This window comes from Danio rerio, chromosome 3 (assembly GCF_052040795.2).
Source record: "Danio rerio strain M-AB ecotype USA chromosome 3, GRCz13ab, whole genome shotgun sequence".
Lineage (NCBI taxonomy): Eukaryota > Metazoa > Chordata > Actinopteri > Cypriniformes > Danionidae > Danio > Danio rerio.
Window position 1 is genome coordinate 25,044,469 of NC_141023.1, and position 24,365 is coordinate 25,068,833.

At 36.1% G+C, this 24,365-nt stretch overlaps 1 protein-coding gene and 1 long non-coding RNA gene across 15 annotated transcripts in view; one reads left to right on the forward strand and one right to left on the reverse strand.

The window, feature by feature from the left end:
• usp43b (ubiquitin specific peptidase 43b) overlaps positions 1-24,365 on the reverse strand; it is a 154,603-nt gene that overhangs the window by 55,201 nt on the left and 75,037 nt on the right. For all 14 annotated transcript variants that reach the window (XM_087244455.1, XM_087244462.1, XM_087244456.1 and 11 more), the window contains one exon: positions 10,899-11,008. In XM_087244455.1, the coding sequence (XP_087100581.1) occupies positions 10,899-11,008 (110 nt within the window). The remainder of the gene's footprint in view (positions 1-10,898; positions 11,009-24,365) is intronic.
• On the forward strand, positions 1,541-22,447 carry LOC141381202 (uncharacterized). Its single transcript, XR_015480807.1, has 2 exons — positions 1,541-1,654; positions 21,803-22,447. It is a non-coding gene; the product is annotated as an uncharacterized LOC141381202 (long non-coding RNA).

Below are 24,365 nucleotides of genomic sequence, written 5' to 3' on the forward strand. Positions count from 1 at the left end.
AGGTGTACAGAGATATTTTTAGAGTGATAAGGAAAGCCCTGTTCATCTCCAGCAGCTGTCAGAGTGTTATGTGGAGACTTCAGTGCCTTAACTCAGAGCTTAATGTCTGCAGCTCGCCCGCATACTTCTTCAGAAAATATACACATTATCTGGCCTTACAGCTGAATGCGAACAATAGAATAAAGCTGCACACGCACAGAAAAAGAGAACCTGATCCAAGAGTATGTGGAGAGTAAAATAGTGGGTGTAAGAGCCTACATAATCTTAGTAACTATAATTTCAAACCTTGTGTTTGCAGCATTGTGCATGAAAATGTATCATTTGAGATGAAGTCCAAAATATGCAATATTATTGTGTTGATAAAAATATTTCTTAAAATAGTAAAAGCACTTTGAAAAAAGCAAAAACAAAACAAAACACTTTGATAATAATGATCCTTAAACATTTTTACATTTTTAAATGTTTAAGGATCATTATAATCAAAGTGTTTTATTTTTCTATAAATGTTTCTATAAATCCTGCAAGACCTTTAATTAAATAATGGTTTTGAATTATGCTCTTTGCTTGGCAAAGCTTTACAGTTTTTCTCGGTCGCTTTGATGCATTTCTCACAACACTATTTACATTTGCACAACAGCTAACGCATTTCTCAAAATAATTAGAATAAACTGCAAAACCTAGTTGATAACCTGCAAAAGCATGTCACTTGCTAAAATAGCTCTTTCCCTAAAAGTAAGTATTTAATTCAAGTGTCAGTGTAATCAAGATGAAAAGTCCTGACTGTTTTGAGAAAACTAATTATTTGGAAAGCATTAACTGTTGTGCAAATGTAAATAGTGTTGTGAGAAATGCACCAAAGCGACTGTATTTTACAAAGCAGATTAGTGTAGTAATCAGACTACACTGGCTGCACTGTACTGTATGCCAAGTAAAAAGAAGATTTTAATGAAGAATCAGAATATACTGGTCACTCTAATTACCTAAAAAGAATAATTTGACTGAGAATAGGATTCAATCAATGAGGAATTTGACTATATTGACTGCACTCTATGTTGTTGATTCACGGCAAAGATCTGACTCACATTACAAGACTCGTTCAACCAGGAATCAGATTATATTTTGAAATAATTTTTATAATAATAATAATAATAATTTATTAACAGTTCTAGACATGTGAAATTATCATGGAAAAAAATATTAACACAAGCTCAAAACACATTTCTTTAAACACAGAGATGTCTAAAAATATCTGTTAGCTCCATTACAAATGTAAAATATGCTAATCTACTTAAATAATACAATGTGGCCTATGATAATAAACTTCCAGCAAAAAAATGCCATGAAATAAATTATTCATCCATCAACACATGCAGACAAACATTAAAGGTTTCCCATGTGCATCGACTGTTTAACAGATTCAGAAACGCATCTGAATCCCTTTGGCTGAGGAACAAAGAATAACAACTCTACCTACACAGCAGGGGGCGCACTCTTATAGAAAACTAACACACCTGCTGACTATAATTAGCATTGTTTGTGTGGTGTTGTTTGCATTAAGCATGATTATTTCTTAGCTTTTTCTTTTTATATTTGGATTATATATTGTCCGGATTTCATGCACGGGCCTGCGATGATTTTACTTGTTTACCTTGTGGTAAGTTTTGACTTTTATCCTCTTGTGCTTGCTAATTTTTTGGGATTTGAAAGACTTATGATTGTCTTTGAAGCATTTAGGATGTTGTGGAAAAATGGAGTTATGCATCACACGTGCACCATGTTTGGTATGTTGTTGCATGACCTCACTGCAGGTATTACTATTGTCTAACATTTAGTTTTATTGAGCTTCCATATATTGTAGCTCAATTTGTTCAATAGCATTTTTATTAATGAATACATGTTAAATACTACTAAAATGGATACTGTTCATTCTACTGTACACTATAATGGCTATACACATATTTTAAAAATACTATGTTTGTATGATATATGCACATCTATCTATCACATCTGCATCTATTACATACACTTCTTACAACTAAAATTTGTCATATAGACATTAGCATTCAACAGGCATGTCGTCTTACCTTTACTATTATATTTCGTAGAATTTAAAGGGGATTAAATTGAACTTACCAATTGAAAACCATGTAATTTCTACAGTTTTCCTATATTTTGCTCTATGTATGTGATATTTTAAAATGAAGAAAAATTTGAATGGTTTTGACAACATCTTGTATCACAATCTGGACCATAAACTGGTACATCCTTTCAGTTATCTGAACAGTTTTATGAAAAGTAAAATAAAATAAATAAATAACTTGATATTTGAGATTAAAATGTATGGATGTTAAAAATGAATTGCATTCAATTGTGCATTGTGCTCTGTTATCAGATTTTACATATAATGTCATGTCACACTGTAACATATTGATAATCTAGCATCACATTATTAGTGCAAATAGACCCTTCTGAAATTATTCTTCTCTCTCATATGCTCAATATTTACTCGCTATCCAGACAACAGAAGGAGCTAGCTAAATATTTGGAGGACGATGATGTGCATTACATTTGCCCGACATGATCTGCATTAGTATGAAGGCCACTTTAGTTAGAGTCATTTAAATTCCACACAGGGTCTGTTGCTTTATAAGGCGCAATGAATCTGTGGCTTTTAAACCTTCTCTCCTTCTGTGCTGCAACTGAAGCACTTTCAAAATGTTCTTCTACAAGGCATACTTCTGAGCTTCAGGGTGAAAGTGACTGTGGGATCATACTGTACAGAGACATGTGGAACTGGACTTCCTTGTGATTAGAAATGTCTTGTCCTGGATCATACGGTACATTAGTGCCTGACCATTTTTTTCAGCAATAAACTTTCCCCATGGCGAAAACAAGTAATTGTTGAAAAGAGTTAAGGCTACCTAGCAGACACTCAACGTCATAAGATGTTAATATTGGGTTAGATTAAGTCAACAGCGTGTAAAGACAATGTTATTTTAATGTCCAATTATGTGAAATGTTGTTGATATTTGGTTGGTTTTAGCTTGTGTTGAAAAATGACCAAAATAGAGCATTCAGCCAACATTTTAAACCATGTCATATTGACGTTAGGCATGGGACGATAACCTTTTTCAAGGTATTCTAGCTTTGGAAAAATTAAGGTTTTAAAACAGCCAACATTTCTATCCAAGGCCATGGTGCTCCACTGGAAAAAGGTGGTTTGCCTTCTGCAGGTTGATGGAAAGTCCTCAACCCAGATAGAGTTTAAAAAATGTAGAGTTTTGTTCACGAGGAAAGGAAGGATGGAACGTGAGATTGACAGGCGGATTGTGGTAAAGCGGAGCTGAATGGAAAAGCTCTCGATTTACCAGTCAACGGTCCAACTCTGACTTATGGGCATGAGTTTTAGGTCATGACCAAAAGGACAAGTTCTTGAATACAAGTGGCTAAAATGAGTTCCCTTCGAAGGGTGGCAGGGTGCACCATTATAGATAGGAAGGAGCTTAGAGTAGAGCCGCTGCTCCTCCACATTGAGAGAAGCCAGCTGAGGTGGCTCGGGCTTCTTTTTCGGATGCCTTCTGGACACCTACATAGGGACGTCCACGTCAACACAACATTGAGCTGTAACATCATTAGACGTTGATTTTTGTTGTTTTTAGGTGGCGTTGGAAAGTATCCAAAATGGAATGTCAATTTGACGTTATGTTGACGTCCTATGCCTACTGGGCATGAACCAAACCAAGCAGTGATGATTGTGTATCATGTTGCTTAAACTTAAAAAATGTATACATATTTGAAAAAATGAAAAAATTATCATAAATATTGTATTTAAAAATATAATTAAATATATATTAACTGGATATACAGCTAATTTTTACCATTATATTATGTAATAGTTTGAATTTCGGGAAACTGACTCTTTGTAGGTGGGCATGTCACAAATTATTTGTTACGATGTATAACATTACATAGTTTGATTTGAAGAAAAAAGAATAAAACAATGTTAAAAAACCATGTGCTTAATAGTTTTATGAGGGAACATTTTGTTTTGTATTTTATGACTCTCTTAGAGCCAGTTACCATTGACTTATAAATCACCAAAGACCAAAGAAGTTTTGGATGGCTTGAGGGTAAATAAAGTAAAACATTTAGATTTTTTGGGTGAACTAAGTAGTTTGACAGCATAACAAACTGACTATAATTATTATTATTATTTTTGGCATTTGCTTGTCTAAGAAGAGCTTGGGTTTTTGATTCGATGCTGTTTCATGTTACATTTTTTAAGGTAAACATCATGATGAAATTAATTGAAAAGTACAGCAAAAGAACACTTATTTCCTTTAGGAGCAGATATCTAGTATGCTGTAATTTTCAAAACTAATTACAGTTCTCATGAACGAGAGGTTCAGACTGCGTCACACATTTAATCAGTGTTTTTATATATCCTTGCTAAGCCATCAGCATAGATGTTTGCATGTACGTGTTCAGGCTTGCTGATGTGTGGACTGCAGGCCAGGTGTTTGTTCAGAAGTTTTTTTGTCAGCTGTTGGGTGGTGATAAACAGTAATTTTGTACCCGTGTCAGTGATTCATCATAAATTTTAAGTAAAAAGAACAAATTAACCAGCCAGCAGCAGATGGAGGGTGGGGAAAAATTCAGTTTGAGTTGTGGATGCCAAAAGAGAAAGATAAAGTAATGTGATGATGTTTCAGAATGACAGTGAGAACCCGGGTAACAGCTTTAGAAGGCAGGATGAGAGACAAAAACTGTTCAGATGCCCATCACTGGAGAAAAGCAGAGAAGTCACTGGTAAGAGTAACGATTTACTCTTAGCTGCTGACCGAGGGTGCGTCTCGCTATCAGTTTTACTCGATCTTAGTGCGGCATTTGATACCATTGACCACAATATCCTCATAAATCGCTTAAAGTCTACAGGTGTCCAGGGACAGGCTCTACAATGGTTTAAGTCATATTTAACCGACCGCTACCAGTTTGTGAATATTAATGGACAGCCTTCATAAGTCAGCCCAGTAAAGTATGGGGTGCCTCAAGGATCAGTTTTAGGCCCTTTACTGTTTACAATTTACATGCTACCTCTGGGAGACATTATTAGAAGACATGGGATCAGCTTTCACTGCTATGCAGATGATACTCAATTATATATTTCAACTAAACCTGACGAGACGTCTGAACTTTCTAAACTAACTGAGTGTATCAAAGACATCAAAGACTGGATGACCAACAATTTTCTTCTCTTAAACTCCAACAAAACAGAATTATTACTTATTGGGCCTAAATCTTGCACACAGCAGATCTCGCAACTCAATTTACAATTAGAGGGATACAAAGTTAGTTTTAGCTCTACTATAAAAGATCTGGGTGTCATATTAGACAGCAATCTAACTTTTAAAAACCATATATCCCATGTCACAAAAACTGCCTTCTTTCATCTGAGAAATATCGCTAAATTAAGAAATATGCTATCCATCTCAGATGCAGAAAAGCTAGTCCATGCTTTTATGACTTCCGAGACTGGATTACTGTAATGCTCTATTTGCTGGCTGCCCAGCATCCTCTATTAACAAACTTCAATTAGTTCAAAATGCAGCAGCCAGAGTTCTGACCAGGTCTAGAAAATATGATCATATAACCCCAATTTTATCCTCCTTACACTGGCTGCCTGTTAAGTTTCGTATTGAATTTAAAATATTACTTCTCGCCTATAAAGCTCTTAATAATCTAGCTCCTGTTTATCTAACCAACCTTCTGTCTCGCTACAAACCAACTCGCTCTTTAAGATCTCAAAATTCAGGGCTTCTAGTAGTACCTAGAATAGCAAAATCAAGTAAATGAGGTCGAGCCTTCTCTTTCATGGCTCCTACACTTTGGAATAGCCTTCCTGATAACGTCTGAGGCTCAGACACACTCTCCCAGTTCAAAACTAGATTAAAGACCTATCTGTTTAGTAAAGCATACACTCAATGCATCACCTAGCGGGTTCCACACTGGCTTCAACATCTTGCTTATATACACTATGAACAGCAGCTACGCTAATTATTCTCTTTATTCTCTATTTTCACCTGGGGATACTCATCCCGAGGTCCTCAGATTATGCGGAGTCACTGATTGGACCCAAGACCAGCGACGTGATGATCCCAAGGATTCCATATCCGGGACCAGGCCATATACTGAGTTGCTGCTGCGCTGATGGTCGTGGGGAGTGGAGAACATGAGTCTGATTCCAGCGACGCTCCAGGGACAGACGAGTCTTCATTGAGGCCATCTTCCAGCCTAAACCACGGCGAAAGAAGTTCTGCAAAAGACTTTTGGCCAGCGGAGAAATTAAAATGGTCGTGCCCAACTGAGTCTGGTTCCCTCAAGGTTTTTTTTCTTCACTCCCATCAGGTGAAGTTTTTTTTTCCCTCTCCGCTGTCGCCACTGCCTCGCATGGTTCAGGATTGGTAGAGCTGCGCATCGATGAATTTGCTCTTCAGTGTTTGAACTCTCAGTAATGATTAAATCACACTGAACTGAGCTAAACTGAACTGAACTGAACTTAAACACTAAAACCTGAACCACACTGTTCCAGTTACTGTGACCATTTATGTGAAGCTGCTTTGACACAATCTACATTGTAAAAGCGCTATACAAACAAAGCTGAATTGAATTGAATTGAACTGGGCAGAACCGCATCTGCAAAAACTGCACGAAAATATTTTACCTGCTGGAAATACTTAGAGGGAATGTATGGTCAGCGAGATTTGTTTTTATATGTATTTTTATGGAGTTTTTTTAATAGGCATATAATATGTATTGACAACATTTTAAAATGTAATAATTTATGTATGAGCAACCTTACAGAGTTACACTGTTAAAGATGATGGGTTCCACACAATTCATGTATTCAATCTTCATGTTATCCCAACACAAATCGATTAAGCTAATTTTTACAAATTTACCAAAAAGATGTACTATAGGTGAATTGGGTAAGCTAAATTGTCCGTAGTGTATGTGTATGAATGAGTGTGTATGGGTGTTTCCCAGTAATGGGTTGCAACTGGAAGGGCATCCGCTGCATTAAACATAGGCTGGATTAGTTGGTGGTTCATTCCGCTGTGGCGACCCCAGATTAAAAAAAGGGACTAAGCCAAAAAAAAATGTAATAAATGAATATATGTAAAATATATATTTATGTAATGTGAAGTATATAACGTGTGTTCAGGGCCAGCGTGTCCATAGAGGCAACAAGAGTGGTGAGCGAATCCTTTGGATACTGTGATTGCCGTTTGCCTAGAGTGCCAGTTCAGCTTGCTCTGGTCCTGCGTGTGTTTAACGTGCAAAGAAATATGGATAAGGCCTACATTTTAGAATGTTTTTTACATTCTAAAACTTTCCTTTTAGAAGGAAAGTTTCAGTATAAAACAATTAATGTCGCATTACCAGGCTATCCTGCATTTCCTCCAGATTTCATGCAATTTCAGGTGTTTCATTTTTTAATATTTAGATTATTTTAACGGCAGTTTAGCAGTTCACTCTCATTCAGCATATTTTCATTCAGGACTTTTTAATGGAATTTGATACCGCATGGCGAACGGAAAGAAAAACCATTTTGGGACTCACATGATCCTTTAAGGTAATCAAAAATCGCTTTTTACATGGTTGACTCTTAATCAGTATTATCTAAATCAAAAAAATATTTATTTGGTGTCCATATGAATGAAAATGCCAGATGAATTCGCAAGCTGTCAAAGACAGCCCATTTCTCCTATTTTAAGCTGCGTCCATGAGCCCTCAAATGTTTCATTGAGATTGACGTGTTTCCCCCCTTTTGTAGTGTCTGCTTCACATTGATGTGTCAAAATCTTTGCTTGTGAAATACAGCCATACTTTAGAACGCTTAGTTTAAGCAAATTTGATGAACTTGTTCAGAACTCGTGCTTGTTGATAAATCTGAAGGGATCCCTCTCGCTCACCGCTGCGTACATTGTCTGTGTGTCTGTGTGTTTGTGTGTACGTGTGTGTTTGTAGTCCACAAAGAATCCAACATGGAAAGCATTTTTGTTTGTTTTTGGCATGGATTGTTTTGAAATTCAAATGGCACTTACATGGCTATGTTTTTATTTCTGTATTAATACGGCATTTTGTGATAAATTATGATTATCATGCTTAATTTCGTTTCATAATTAATTACAAAAAAGTGTGATTAATCGCCTTAATTATTTAAATCATTTGAAAGCCCTAATATATATATATATATATATATATATATATATATATATATATATATATATATATATATATATATATATATATAAATTAACAATTAGAACTAAACTTAGAAGTAATATCGAACATTTTTTTTGTTTTTTGTTTTTATTTAAGAAATTACATGCCTTCAACATTAGCATTTTGTTCTTGGCACCTAAATGACTGAAATACCACATTTTTGGGCAACAAAACTGCAATGTAGTTTGTAGAATGTTTTTGACCAACAAAATTACACATTTGTTTCCTAATTGTGATTTGTAATATACTATATTTTTTAATTCATATTTCAGTTAAAGTATTGCACACATCATCCAAAAACATATATTTCCTCTTCATCTTTTGTGTAGCACAACCCTAAAAAGGTCAAGAAAGGTTTGAGTTGTCTATAATGCGATTCTATCTGATGGTAAGTTTTGCTTTAGCAGAAAGAGACCGAAGGTATTTATTTTAGAACTTTAATGTTGCACTGAATCATAGACTTTGCTTTTTTGATGGAGACTTCAAATGGAGATCCCTCGTGTTCAACCAAACCATCTGGCCTGATCGGAGTTGCTTGATGGTGATGCTTGCATCTTCTGTCTAAGAACAGCTTGCAGCAGTTGGACATATGCTGCATCCCAAATCTGTTGGCTTTATCAATATTCGTTAACACAGATGATTGGCTGGACCGGGGGAAAAGAAGGAACCGTGTTCCAGGAGTGAACATAAACTGATTCATCTCAGGTCACAGCGAGCTGGCGCTGCCAGATCTGGAAAGTTACTGGTCATGAGTCATCATTCTCTCATCAGTTTCTCTACTGATGCTAAAAAAAGACCAATGTAACATGACTTTCCATGCTAGCTGAAGATGTTTATGCTGCCTGTTGGTCCATCATGACCATTATGTTCACCAACAAAACTAAGTGGAAAAATTTGTCAGCCAGCATGGTCTTATAAGTAATTCTAGTTGCTGGTAAAATATCTTACTGGTTAAGGCAGTTAACCTACTCTATGTCTGAGAGCTTGAAAGACTCAAGAGTAGGTGTTAACAACACAACTCTTCAGTAACTATCATGTATGAAGCTTTTAAGTTTATAGTTTTCTTAAAAGCATGATTCGACAATGAGGATGGCCCAATATTCCTGCAAATGTGATCTTGGAAACGAGAAGCAGCATGACTGACAATACGAATTGTGTTTGCATGAGCAAAAGATAGCAGGTAAATATACCGAATGAGAGGATGATCACTCACGCGCACAGGTGATGTAATGCGCCTGAGTGTTAAAAAGCGTATGCGCTCCCATTTACTTGCCCAAAGCAAGTGTGCCTAGAGGAAATGCAACGGTTCTCTTTCAAATAGACTGAACAAAAAGCGATGATCGTGCATCCACAGTCCTGCAGCTTTCAAGAGCTCAAGATTTAAAAAAATATATATCCTTTTGTAAGCAGCAGCGGTTGCTGCTTTCGCTTTAATCATTCTTTAAACAGGTTATTGACAAACCTAAGATCCTCCTTTTATTTTCACACACACTGTTTTTTTTACCTGCTTTCTTTAGCTTACAGTTATTTTTGTTAATATGGTTTAATTAACCTCCTTTTCAATAACATTGCTTTAAAATGAGATTAACTCGCCATTCATGTGTGGTTAACTGGTGATCTGGGACCTTTAGCAGGGGCAGATAACTGTGCATTTTAGTAAATGACAAAAGCTCTTTTTTTAAATGTCAATAATTTTTTTAAAGAAAAGTTTTGTTAAATTAAAAGGTGCATGTATACAGCTATAGTTTGTTTGTTTTTACAGATTTAACATTTGTGGCCAAAAAAAAATTATTTATTTATTTTTGGTGTGGTCAGAGATAAATTTGGTAACAAAATTGTGGCTAGTGAAAATGGCGAGTGGCTAGTAACCTTGGAAATCTACTAGCCACAGAGGTTGATAATCGAAAAAGTGAATGTCAAGCACTGTTCATGACTGATTAGTGATGCAATATATTAAATACGTTGCACGGAACTAGTACATAAGTGAGTCCCAAGTATCCTGCTTCAATAGCCATCTTCCTAGTGGCAGTCTTTAGATTGCTTATTTATCTGCATGGTCCACACTACAGCCATTGGATCTGGATCTTCTCTAATATCCACATGCCTGTTTGCCTGCTGTGTGCCCTGCCCTACTTTTATAGGTTTTCCCCAGTCTTGACAATAAATACTGCTTTCCGTACATTTGAGTCCACTCTTGCCAAAACACCTCCTTGAAATTGTGACTTTTTTTGTCTAGTGGGATATGATGTAAACTTGCATTTAAAAGACACAATTATGAAAAATAGGGATATCAGCCTGCAATTTAAAGAAAAGCCCAATTTGTGCTACTTAATTGTGCAGTATTGTTACATTATGTTTAGTTTCATGGTTTAAACAACCCTTAAAATGTTAAAGAAGGTCAAGTTGTAATAAAGTAATGATCATAATTAACTTAAGTCTGAAAAATCATGTTATGCACTCAGTTTGCCATCAAAGGAATAAATCAACTATATTAAAACAGAAATTATTTCAGTCAAGTGAATGCTGCCTTAGCAGACACAAGAGACTTCTTCTAAAAGCTTGAAAATCTCCCTAACCCTAAATAAAGTGTATAGAGTTCAAAGCCCACTTACTTGTATTGTGCCTGGAAGTGTTCTTGTACAAAGCTGTGACGTACACCAGGCTGCGTCTGAGGAGGGCTCAGGGTATCAGAGCCAGGCTTTTCATCACCTCCTTCTTGACCCTGCAACAAAAACAAAAAGGTCATATAGACATTCAGATAGTGTGGTTAAGGCGGCCTCGTCGTTGCAGGAGTTCTGGTGTGGATATCGACCTGGTTTCTGCCACACACTGAGAGCCAATATTGTGCTCTCATCTTTAAAGTTTGGTTTGAAGTTTTAGACTTTCAGTCGTAAACTTGATAAGAAAGATGGGAGGATAAAAACCACAGGGAGGCTTGGTGCACACTTCTCAAGGTCAAAAACATAATAAAGAATGTAGATACTTTTTTTCTAACAGCTTACCAAAATATATTATATCAGAGAATAAAGCAGGTGTATAAAGTAAAACTGGTGTAAATGTTTCGTCATAAAACAAAAAAAAGTGATGACCCCAGAGACCTATACTACTTAACAATTCGACATGCTTTCTGTCATCTGTTTATAATATGATTAGCTATTATTTCTGAGATCTGAGGATTTTTAACCAGAATCAAATAACAACCTGGATGCATTATTAATAAATAGCTTGAAACTATTCTGACAACAATCCATTCAGTGTTAAATTTACTGAAGCATTATTTAATTGTTTAACACCCCAACCCTAAACCTAACTTTTGCAGTACTGTAAAATTATTAACCATTGCTAGTGTCATAAAAAAGTTCTGCTATGTTGATGTGCATATTGCACTTCCGGCTGGCCATGTATCCTATCTAAACTTTACCATGTAATTGGCTAAATAGATCGATTGGCATTTAAACATTTGTACCTAAAAAAGTGGCCAGCCAATTTACATGTATAATTTATCTAATATAACAAGTCAGTTCTCTCTTAAACTTGCCAAAAATCTTTTAACACTACCCTAAAAGCAAATCACACAAGTCAGCATTCTACGAGGAGCTTAAGTAAAACGTGGGAGCATGTTGTCCTTATCAAAGTTTTGCAGTTCGATTCAGCTGGTTGGGTATTTTTAAAGGTTTCTGGCAAGGCAAAATGTTTGAGAAAGACACTCCCCACGATTCCTCGCCATCAGCTGAGTCATGTCTGCCCCCTCGCTGACAACATGAAAGCTTAGGAATTTAAGCTTGAAAAGATGTTTTGCATGTGAAAACTAGAGACACGCCAAACTCCTGATGAGAATTCCATTTTTACTAGTGTACAATCGAAACTTACTTTACAACACAAGAGTTGTTACTTTACAACACAATGTTCTGCCTTTTTCTCTCTTCTTTTCTCCTTCTTTTAAATAACCACTCTTGTGTTTAATACCACCGCTTGTTTTTCTCTTTCCCCCTCACTAGTCTACTTAATGCTCCTGAGCTCATAATTAGGGCCTTGCGTTTTATGCCGAATGGTACTCCAGAACACAAAGAGAAACAAATCCTCTTGTCTCTTTCTAAAGGCTTGAGATTCATTAGCATCATTGATGTCATTTAAAGAACCTGTGGGTCTAGTACATTTTTTGTGCTGAAAACAGAGCAGTGTTGGGAAATAACTATAAAATCAACTACTAAGTTTACATTTGTTGGATGTACATTTTGCAATTAAACACACTCTCTTAAAATGTCGTCTCTCATGAAATACAAGTCCCTTTAGTGAATTGATTATTTGAGTTTTAATAGTGGTCTGATTAATTATAATTTAGTTTAATAATTTGGTTCATTCTAAATTACCTAATTCATTCTAGTAAATTAAATCATCTTCAATGGCCTAATTATTATGTAATGCCGAGTTCAGACTGCATCCTTTTCAAAGTATTCATGTCATAGATGTTTTCACAATGCATGACTATCTGGGATAGCATTCCGCCTGTGCTGTGTTTACACTGTAGAATGGTTTGACGACAAGGAATTCACACTGCATGACTTTACAATAGGAATAATCGCCGACAACTTTGCCCAACCTACGTCTCACAATCAAACACACGCAAGAAGTGACATGGAAACAATAGGAGGTCAAGTATTCTATATTTCGTTATTAACTACATTTAAAGCCTTTAGTGCAATAGAAAATGTACTTATTTTGCGCACCTGCCCTAGAAGAGAATCAGCAATTTCTCCTCAACTTTTTTTTATTTTTCAACCCGGTTGTGGTATTGCTCAGATGACACGTCAAACAGACACAGGTGCTCCTGCCAAAATTAATATTTTTTTCCCCTCATTTCTTGGGTCTAAATAAACTGAAAATGAGTGTTTTTAACTTCCTGCCGCTGGAAAATACCCATGAAGGCTGCTCTCTCATTGGCTGTACGTGATCGCGGATGTCATTTTCAATCAGAACACATTTCACATGGCATGATTTGAATTGTCGATAGGTCCAGATATTTAGCAAGCCAAACATCTTACAGGCGTCAGCGACTCATCTGTGATTCTCTTAGATGGCGTCTTTTCGTGAGTGAGTGCATATTCTACTTCTGAAAGGCTGTATTTAAATTTCTGACATGTTTTATCTGGTACTAATTGCTCATCACTGCAAATTTTGTCATGTGGCGTGTTGTTAAGACACGCGGTTACAATGTAACCTACCCACATAATGTTTTTTGTTCGTAATATTTATTTATTTATTACTTGCTAATTAATAACCTCATGTGGAACTCTGAATCTGCGTCTCTTTTCGGAGTCTGCTACTGTCCACTGGAGGTCACATTTCAGTCACACACGCATGCTTTGAGAGCCTTCCTGAATGAATGATTGAAATTTGTGGTTTTCCAATAGGGCAACCCGGAGTGCTGTAATATAATTGGCTAAACTGGCATTTGGCAGATTAAACGAACCAAAACTGAGACAGACATTCCAGACATTTATCCGTTTTTCAGATAAACAAGTATGTTCACGTGGCATGTTTTTTAAATATCTGGAAACATATTATGGTATTTTTGTGCTTTAGAAGAGTCAAAAACTTGCATACAGCACCTTAAATCATCTATTTAAGTCTTGAGTAAGTAAGTCTTGAGTAAGTAAGGATTTTTAATCATTGTTGCTTACTAATTATAATTTCCTGTATATATTGTCTGACATGCGATGCAGTGGCGCAATGGGTAGCACGTTCGCCTCACAGCAAGAAGGTCGCTGGTTTGATCCTCGGCTCAGTTGGCGTTTCTGTGTGGAGTTTGCATGTTCTCATGCGTTCGCGTGGGTTTCCTCCGGGTGCTCCGGTTTCCCCCACAGTCCAAAGGCATGTGGTACAGGTGAATTGGGTAGGCTAAATTGTCCGTAATGTGTGTGTGTGTGTAAATGTTTCCCAGAGATGGGTTGCGGCTGGAAGGGCGTCTGCTGCGTAAAAACTTGCTGGATAAGTTGGCGGTTCATTCTGCTGTGGCGACCCCGGATTAATAAAGGGACTAAGCCGACAAGAAAATGAATGAATGAATATTGTCTGACATGCACTTTTGTAACACTTTACTGCTTTTCTGACATTTGTTGTTGCTTTTTACGTTGAACTGGAATGGAAAAAATGAGACGTGTAGTTTAACCGTTTTGAAATATTAGACCGTCAAGCCTCTAATAACTTATAAGAGATCATTATAATTTTACTGCAGAATGTACTCCAGAGGATCTCTAATGGAATTTTAATTATTCCTCAACTACCCAAACAAGGAATTAATAGTACATTGGGAGTTTTGCAGGATCAGATTTATGTCTGATACCTCAGATTTGTTTTCTCCCCTCTGTTGCCCTATGATGTCTCCTGAGAGCCAAATGCTGTGTTAGTAAGTCCCATGAAATGCCCTCCTGTACTCATACACATTCCATTGTTATCTGTGTACAGCAAAAAGGAGGAAAAGACTTGAGGCTGTTATTCAACAAGTGGGCTTATCACTTGACTAAATTCTTCTCTTGGCCCAGCCTGGTTAATGAGTGTGAAGGTCTCAGAAGATAAATGCTCCCAGACCCTTAGTAGAGAATGTGTCTCTTGATAATAACTTATAGTGTACCATGCTGTTGGAGAGAACCTGTTGGCCGCATTTACAGACACATTCTCATTTACTAGCATGTTAAATCTGGCAACAATTTAAATATTTTATTTTCTAATATTTTCAGAGGCTGTGAGTGTTTCATATGACAGTAAAGTTTATTTTCACACATAAAACTGTAACATCCTGGTAAAGAAACTGTCAAAGCAGCTCTGATGATGAAGCTCTTGTATTCGTGTCCTCATATAATGAGATGACAGACAATGAAATGATCACAAGCTTTTGACTTCTTCATCTGTGACATACTGCATTATACAACTAATTCATTTTAATAAGTGGATTCTGTGTGTACATCCACATATTTTTGCATGGTGAAAATATAGGGCACTTCAGATGTCCAAGACACCATGTGAGAATCATCTCAAATCTATACCACCCAATAAATAATGCTTTTATTTTATCTTTAATTCACGTTGCTTTGCAACAAACAATTTTACAACATTCATTTTCCTTGGGCTTAGTCCCTTATTTATTAGGTGAACTGTCTTTCCATTACAAAACTGTCATGTTTAAGATCTGATTTCTTTAAAAATCAGCGTTCTTGACTGCCTGTTAGATATACAACATGAAGTGGGTCTCAGATCAGACAAGAAGCACTGCATTAAATTCCTTTTCCACCGTCATGTCTTTAAAACATGACAGTTTATTTTACTTCAGTATTTTTTATGGAATTTCTGCACTAGCCTGTTGCTACTGACGGCGCTAGTGGTTACAACGGTCTTTCGTCTTGTTTTACGCTTGAACAACTACAGTAAATGAATGCTTACGTTTATTTAACTGAATGTATTGTAATTACATTACAACATCGATTCTGTAAAAACAACCCTGTGAAATTGAAAATAGTCACATTAAGCTTTCACCCATTAGTTTGTTGTTGGCTTTAAAACTCTAGCTGTGCATAGAGCCTATTCATTTTGAATTAAGTTCAATCATATTTCTTTTAAGTTAATGCTTGCATGACATTACGTATTAGTGATACAGAACATGCAGTCTCTGTTACTGTAATTGTACCTCACTACTGTCATTTCTTGCTACCATATATATTGTTGCAAACGCTATATACTGTAGCCAAAAAATAGCATCATCAAATTTTTTTATGTAATTTATTCAATACATTATTATTTATTTATTCAACACAACATGTCAACATTTGTCAACTTTTTCCCCTACAATCAACCCTTTAATCATCTATTTAACAGAGTCTACCTAAAAAAAAAAAAAGAATGTTAGATTCTAAAGTTCAACTGTGAGTCTTGCCTTGCTATAATCATATGGTGCAAAGGATAAATGAAAAGCCTATAGCTGATCTTGATCTTGCGGTACAATATATTGTTCATGCTACAGGAAGAACGAGACCAACATCAAAGGGTTTGGTGGACCCACAATGTGATCGTTGTTTTAAATAGAGGTGGTTGTGGATGAGTGAACTGGTCCAATTGGAGTAGGAGGGCACAGGCTGGTTGAAACACAGCCAAATGCACTCGGTGCCAAAGGTGGCGTTTGAAAATGGCAGGTCGACAGCACTTTGATGTGTGGCATCTGGAGCCTTTAAGTGTGTTTAGGATAGCTTCATCTTTAACTGCTTCCTAACCAGAATGAGGGTCACTTCTCCTGACCCCCTATAAAATCAGGATTTATTTTGAATGGAATATTCTAGTGAGTTATGCATCCATAGAATTAATTATTATTTTTATGTAAATTCAAATAACTTTCCTCTTCAGCAGCATTTTATTAGTGATGATGTATTTACTGGCATGATAGCCTATCGATCACATGAGATAAACCAATAGCCAATCACAACTATTCAATGAGCCAATCAATGCCTGACTAAATGTAATCCTGCACAGTACTGTTTTCCTGCCTCAGAAAGTCATTTCACATATATATTGATCTCAATAGGGAATGTAACAGCAACTACTGCTTATGCTGAATTTAATAATGGTTTTATTATTTAGGGATTTAGATGTTGAACATATAAATCACAAAAATATGTCAAATCTGGCCAGAGGCATAATTCAAACATAAAATAATAACTAATAAAAACTTCTCTTTGCTTTTGTTACATTTTAATTTTAAGCATAATAAACGTCTTAATGATTTGACACTCTGGAGAGCTTAGGACAGTAGCAGAGCTTGAGGCGTTATTCATTAATCTGCTTCAATATTGAAATTGCTGTGTTAACAATGTGTGAGCTTCCATTGTTGCTTGCTTTTGGAAAAAAAACGACTCTGTAATTATTATTATTATAACAACCTTTATTTTACCAGGAAATACACATTGAGATTAAAAATCTCTTTTACAAGTGCATCTTGACCAACATTAGGTAGTATACATGTCACAGGGGGCTAACAGACAACAAATAAAAAACAATTCACAGTTAACATCAATCACACTGACAAACAAAGCATCTATGAACATGTGTTTCAATCTCAGTCCGCACTTCAGAAACAGACAGTAAATAAATATCCTGTGACTGAAGGCCATAGCTAAGGACAGTTTTTTTTTTTGTTTTTTTTAACAAATGTAATTATGTAGATATGATAGGAGTAAACCCAATATAGATTTGTAAACAGAGATATGCCAATGCTTGAGCCTAGGAATGGACAAAGCAGACCAACCTACCCCAGTATACAACACACAATGTTGAGTAATGGGCATACTTTGTCTTTATGCACTTCTTGAGCATCATGCAAAGTCTTTAATGGCTGATTGAATTGCCAAAGCCACATCAACCTGCAGCCCAACACCGATTACTCACTAAAGTTAAGCAGCTCAGGTCAGTATTGGATGGGAGACCACATGGGAAAACTAGGTTGCTGTTGGAAGTGGTCTTAGTGAGGGCAGCAGGGGGGTGCTCAACCTGCTGCCCCAGTAGAGTGAAGGGAACACTATACTATCATTAAGCGCCGTCTTTCGGATGAGACGTTAAACTGAGGTCATGACTCTCTGTTGTTATTAAAAATCTCATGTCACTTCCCATAAAGAGTAGGGGTGTAACCCCGGTATCCTGGCCAAATTCCCTCCATCAGCCCTTACAGACTCTGAGACAAAGCATGAATATAGATAACATCACCATAGTATAATATCCACATAAATGTCAACCAGCTTCTTTTTAGCATAAAAAAGGCAGTTCTTAATTCCAAAATATTTTTTTTTTTCACCAATTGTTGAATGTGAGAACTAAAAGTGTATCATCAATTAAAATTCCAAGATATTTGTACTAGGACACCAATTCAAATATGGTGACAAAATGCCCTTTAAAAGTTAATATAAGATATATTAAATAAAAAACCTTAACCTTTCAAGTTTTGTCATATATACTACATTTATTTAGCTCTTTATGAAGTCTTTGGCACTTGACAGTCTCATGAAAGAAGACGTACATTTATTTTTATTTTTTTATTCTTTGAAAGTTTTAGATTACTGTAGGTAATGGAGCAAAACTTGGTCTAAGAGATTGAAATGAATCTAGTATGTAGATTTATTCTGAAATCATTAGCATATATGCAATAAGTGCATTTCTGCAAGATTGCACGGATCGCCTTTTAATTAAAGCACTGTGACATTAAAAATGAATAGGAGAAATTACGTTTTAAATTAGCAAATAGGTGAAGCAGGCAGTTTTTACTCCCTCATTTGTTCTTGTAGTCATTAATACTTTCTCTACTCTTCCTAAATCAGATGAAATGAGACTTTATCAGAGGAGTTTATGTCCAGATGCTAAGCACTTCTTCAGTGTTGATGATCAGACATGCTTGTCAAGGAAACGGCACTTTTCTGTGAAGATGTTGTGAAAGTACATGCAAAGTATAGACAGACAATGCATGCTGTCACAGTAATGGCATGAAGATGAATAATTCACAGGCCTGATCAGACAGATGGATGTATACCTTGTGGAGGGATGGTTTCAGTGCATCTGTTGTAGTGGCCACGGCGCAGTGTGGCCCAGATACGCAAAAAGAGCCTTTTACAGCTTAAACAGAGACACACAAATGGTCACACGTACACCGGAAACATTAATGAATAATGAACCTCCCACTCCTCAGAGAAAGACTACCTGCTGGGCTCCAAACTAAAAATATCCTCTTTAAAAGATGGAAAGGATGAACAATGGCACCTCTGCTTATGGCCTACAGGAGACTCTATAATCACTTTCATCTTACAATAGAAAGCTTGAAAAATAGTAGCGGGAGCTATTCTGTGAGGATTAGCAAGTGAGCAGCAATGGAGTACATCTTGTGCAATCTCTTGAAAAAATCTGTAAATGCAATGCATCAGTCAACAAATGATCAAACTCTGGAATTTATTTAAGAGAATCATTACTACACTTTAAAAGAGTTAAGATAAATTTAAAAGTAGATGTGCTGTAACAAATTGTATAAACTTATCATAAAAAGTGCTGTAGTGGGGCTGAACAATATATTGTTTGAGCATCAACATCTCAATGCGTTTATCTGCAATAGTCACATCGCAGGATTAGTTTATTTAGTAAACTTTATTATTTTACATTTGATTAATCAATTTCAGTACAATTGGATTATTAAATAACAAAAATATTCAATCTAAGTTAAAAGCACGGTAAGGTACTGTCCTTTGGTTATTTATAAATGCAAGTCTACAACTTTCTTCAACCTTTCTTATAAAAGTTGTGGAGCAAACAGAATACTTAATGAGTTGCTCTATGTAATCTGCATGATTTTGTTTGCATTTTTCCTTTCAGGCAATTAAGCATTAACTATGTAAATATACTGTGGTAAAACATGGCGGGCGTTTAATTAAAATAATTGTGTGCTGTCAGTCTGTCAGAGACAGTTGTTAAATGATGTGTCTGCAGCTGTGGATGTTTGCCTTGCTAATGTTAGCGTTGCTCAGTCAGAATGTAAGCAGGGGGAGGACGGAAAGAATAGTGTCAGTGAAGATATGCTGACAGGACAGAGTCACTGTTTATACTCATTCAAATGTGTTTTCATGTGCACCAGTCAAGTGTAATTACAAGATCTAAACACTATTTTAACTGAAGATATCTACCTCCTTCCTCTAGCAAAGAACTAGTCCTTGGCTTGAGCAGTGATGTTGGATAACATAGTTGTAATGTTGTGGCTTTTTATGAAAATTGACATACAGTATTAAAGTTCTTTTTATCATCAAATGATGCTTCACATGTTAGTTGTATGTTGTGTTTTAACAAAGACTATAGAATACACTAAACGTGTCACTCATATAGTGTTGAATTGGAAAACGGTCAATTTGGTGAATGAATCCCCGCCTTCTAGTACAGGAGCCAATCATGTACTGCTATTCACCTTATTCTTCAATGTGGAAGTGTACCCATTCACGATTGTTTTAGAACTTTCAATTCAGTCGCCTATAGGAGAAATGACTAGGAATAATAAACAGCAAAAACGGTCAAACTACTTGCTCTACAAACAAGTGTATTCATGAGAATACAGACGAAGCAGAATATTATAATACAAATTATCAGTTTGCAACATCAAGCAGCATAATGAGCTGCTTTTAACGTCAAAAAAATTAATGGAAGTTAATAAGACCGAAAGTCTCGAGCTAAAAAGATTTGAATGGCTGCGCCCACACGTACGCAAAGGCTGACGTTTAATATTGGGAGGGGCTGGGACCAGATGTGAATTTCAGCAGATTTTGTGTGACTCAAACATTTAGAAATGAAACTAAAGACACAACTATTGTTTAATTTTATTGTTGTTCCTAATATGTTTTGTAATTGTAATCTTGGCAAGCAATTTTGGAGAATTTGATATTCCACCATTCAAACAGCATACTGCCCGAAAGGTGTTTTTAAAGGTGGACGCCGAGTGATATGGCTTGCTTTAAAGGCACTTTGGTTTTAATTGGCCTTTGATATCATAGTTACGATTGGGCAGGCTGCCTGTAAATCAAATATGAATATGACGTCTATCAGGCAATGAATTTTGGTGGCCATACCTGAAGAACAAATGTCAGTATTTGACGTCAACATTACATTGATTTATGATGTTGGTTCGACGTTGGATTTTGGTCACTTTTCAACACAACCTAAATTTAACAAAATCGCAACGTCATTATTGCCGTCAACATAACTTTGTCTTTAGACGCTGGTGACCTAAATCTAACTTGATATTAACATTTTATGACGTTGTGTGTCTGCTGGGTTAGTAAAGTCTGGACTGATTTATATCTTAGACACCAAGAGACTGTAGCAGTATTAGTGACATTAAATATACAGTATTGGCAGCCATATCAGTTTCAGCCAATTAATGCTCATTTTTACGCCAATTAATATTGGACCTACAATAAACATTTGTGCTAGATGGAGGACAAGTTGTTCGAGTAGACTTTTTTTCAGTGTGAAAAATAAGACTTCAGAATAGCAATTTGTAAATGACTTTGAGGAAAAACCTACATGTGTCCTTGTTTTCTGCAGTTAAGGTTTTAAATTAAACCAGTGCATTTGATTGCATTTTGATTTTGTAATCAGGCTCCAACAAAATTAAGTCTTAGTTCAGAAAACTTTTTACAACCAAGTGATCTTTAAAATCCTAATTTGTGCGAACGAGCCCTGAATATTAGAGCATTCCTGTCCTGCCTGTGTGTTTGTTTGCTTTGTTTTCAGATGAAATGCTCCAAATGAATATTTTAGGTGTTTAGATCTCATTAGTCTGACGGATCAATAACATTGTGCAAACAGACAATCTCCCCATCTGTTTAGGAAGAGGAAGTGAAGCTCCGCTAAGCAGGGGCTAAAAATAGAAAGAGTCCAATAAGGATGTATGCAAAAAAAAAAAAAAATACAAATAAATAAATAAAGATTGTGTCTCTGTGTCTTTCCCTAGAGGTGGCCAACAATTCATCCAGCAATGCTGCGAGACTCTGGTTTCATACCTTGTGCTGGTTTCTATGGAGATGCCAGTGGGCAAATACACAAAGAGACACAGAGAGAGACGGAGATAAAGAGAGCAGGGAAAGAAAAGCTAGTCCTCCGTGGAGAAGAGCTCTTGGCAAGCTTTCAGAACTGGATGCAGAGCAGCGTTTATTTCCTTTCAGACATCGACAGTGAGAACTGAGGGAATGTGAAATGAATAATAATGAAGGGCACTTCATGAAGCATATTTACCTCTGCAAGGCACCTGTGAAAAGGGAAATAAACTGTAATATAAGGGAAGAGGAAGCTAGTAATGGCACTTTTCATTTATTCCACGCAAATCTGAGTATTACAATCCTACTGGGAACTCAAAGCTTTTTTGAATTGGGCAAATTGGTTATATTCAATATTTTTTATTCGTTACTTAACATTTCATTTGAGCTACTTGCAAATTAAATTTCTTTCATTAGTTAAGCTTGATGCAGTAAAATATCAGAAAATAAAACAAGTTAATAAACTTTCTTCATAAATATATTTGATTAGTAATTGTACATAAGTAATAAATAAAATAATTTCTACAAATTATAATTAATAAATGTATGTTATTCATAACCAGTATCTGGACTTCTGTTCTTACCTACTATAAGTTATTGTTTTTTTTTTTTTTGTTATACGCCTGTCTATATAATATATGAGCTATGTCACATGAGTAGCAGTGCGATATGGTTGTATTGTATATCGGCATTGATGGGAGGCGTGCGTTGGCTCAAGGTCGTCGGCCGAGTGAATTAGTGTCCCACCAGTGCGAAATAGCCATATGGCACTGCTACGAGAGTTTGACGGCGTAATAGTGTACATAAAAAGAAAATCAAACACAAACAAATCAAAAACCCTTTTGCAGAGGAACTGCTTTCTTCCGCCATTCATTCACATCTGCAGCTGACGTGAGAACAGTAAAAACTGCTACTTAACAAACGTCACTTTAGAACTAGTATTTGAATGATTCTCTTGTGTAATGTCTAAAATAATGACAACAGGTGATCTTGCTAAGATTTTAAGATTATAAGGATGAACGGCATGAAATGCCATCAGTCTACAGAGATTTCCCAGTATTTCTCTGTTGCAATTAAGATAACACAATTATTAACTCTAAAAAAAGCCAGAGCAAAGCAAACACTAACAGATTACTTTGATATAAATACAGCACTACAAAATACAAAAGAGACAGACCAACTTAAAATGTCGCTTACCTGTTTTGTAATTTGTTCAGCTGTAGTTTGAAAATACGCTAAAAATTTGCTGTTTTATTATGCGCTCTCTGTTGCTTTCTTGTGGCGGAGTGCCAGCTGCCAACGCGCTGAATCTCAGAAATTATGAATATTCAAAATAGGAACTGTCCTTATAAACAAACTGCATAGCTGCAATCTGAACAACTACATTCTTGAATATAAAGCCTCAAAAGTTCATTGTGTTGTCCAAAGAATCCAATATTTGTTAAGCTGTAGTCTTCTGCTTGCTACTTGTGTGGGGGGAGTAAATCACAAGGGTGAAGAGGTTGTACGAGTGCTGATATTACTTGAATATCTCAACTGTTGTATGTTGTATGTTGTATGCATGTATGTATATATGTTTTTAAAGAATTTTCAGAACTTTAAATTATTATCATATTACACATTTTAAAAATTATCAAATTTTAAATATAAAACTATTATATTGTTTATTTATATGTTATTATATTATATTTTATTTATATGTTGTTGTTATGTTTGTCATTGCAAAGCTTATATGATCAGAAAAAGATCTGTTTTATATAAACATTTGTGTGTGTGTGTGTGTGTGTGTGTGTGTGTGTGTGTGTGTGTGTGTGTGTGTGTGTGTGTGTGTGCGCGCGTGCATGCGTGCAGTTATCAGTAATGGATTCTTTTAAGCTGGTGTTGCTCTCCCGACTGACAGAAAACCGCCTGAGCCTCAAGCAGATCAGCACATCAGCTGTGTGATGTGAAGCTGAATACCTCAGGCAGGACAATTCATCTCTGACTTTTCTCTGGACAGCCTAGTGTGCTGCTAAGGTTTGGACTGCATTACTTTAATCTCCCTGGGTAGTTTCAGAAACTCCCTGACATCCAGCACCGAGCCCTTTGTCGTGCAGATGTTCCACAGCAGGTGGTTTTCCTCACAGCAGAAGTCCTGCAGGAGCTTCCTTTACCCTGACTCATCTGCATTACTGGTTGAGTCCACATAAAACATCTGCAGGTGCCACGACCTTGTGTTATATCTATATAAAGACTGAAAAAATAAAAACTCACAGCCCCGTAGTCTCACAAACTAACATGATCAAGGTCTGGCTACATTAGAACCAAAGTTCTTTCTTTCTTTCTTTCTTTCTTTCTTTCTTTCTTTCTTTCTTTCTTTCTTTCTTCAGTTTTTAGTGCTTTTCTTTATTTCTTTGCTTTTATTATTTAAAAATAATATTTTAGCATTTTGCCATATACATTTTCCTAATTTTCATTTTAACTTAAAGGGCACCTATGATG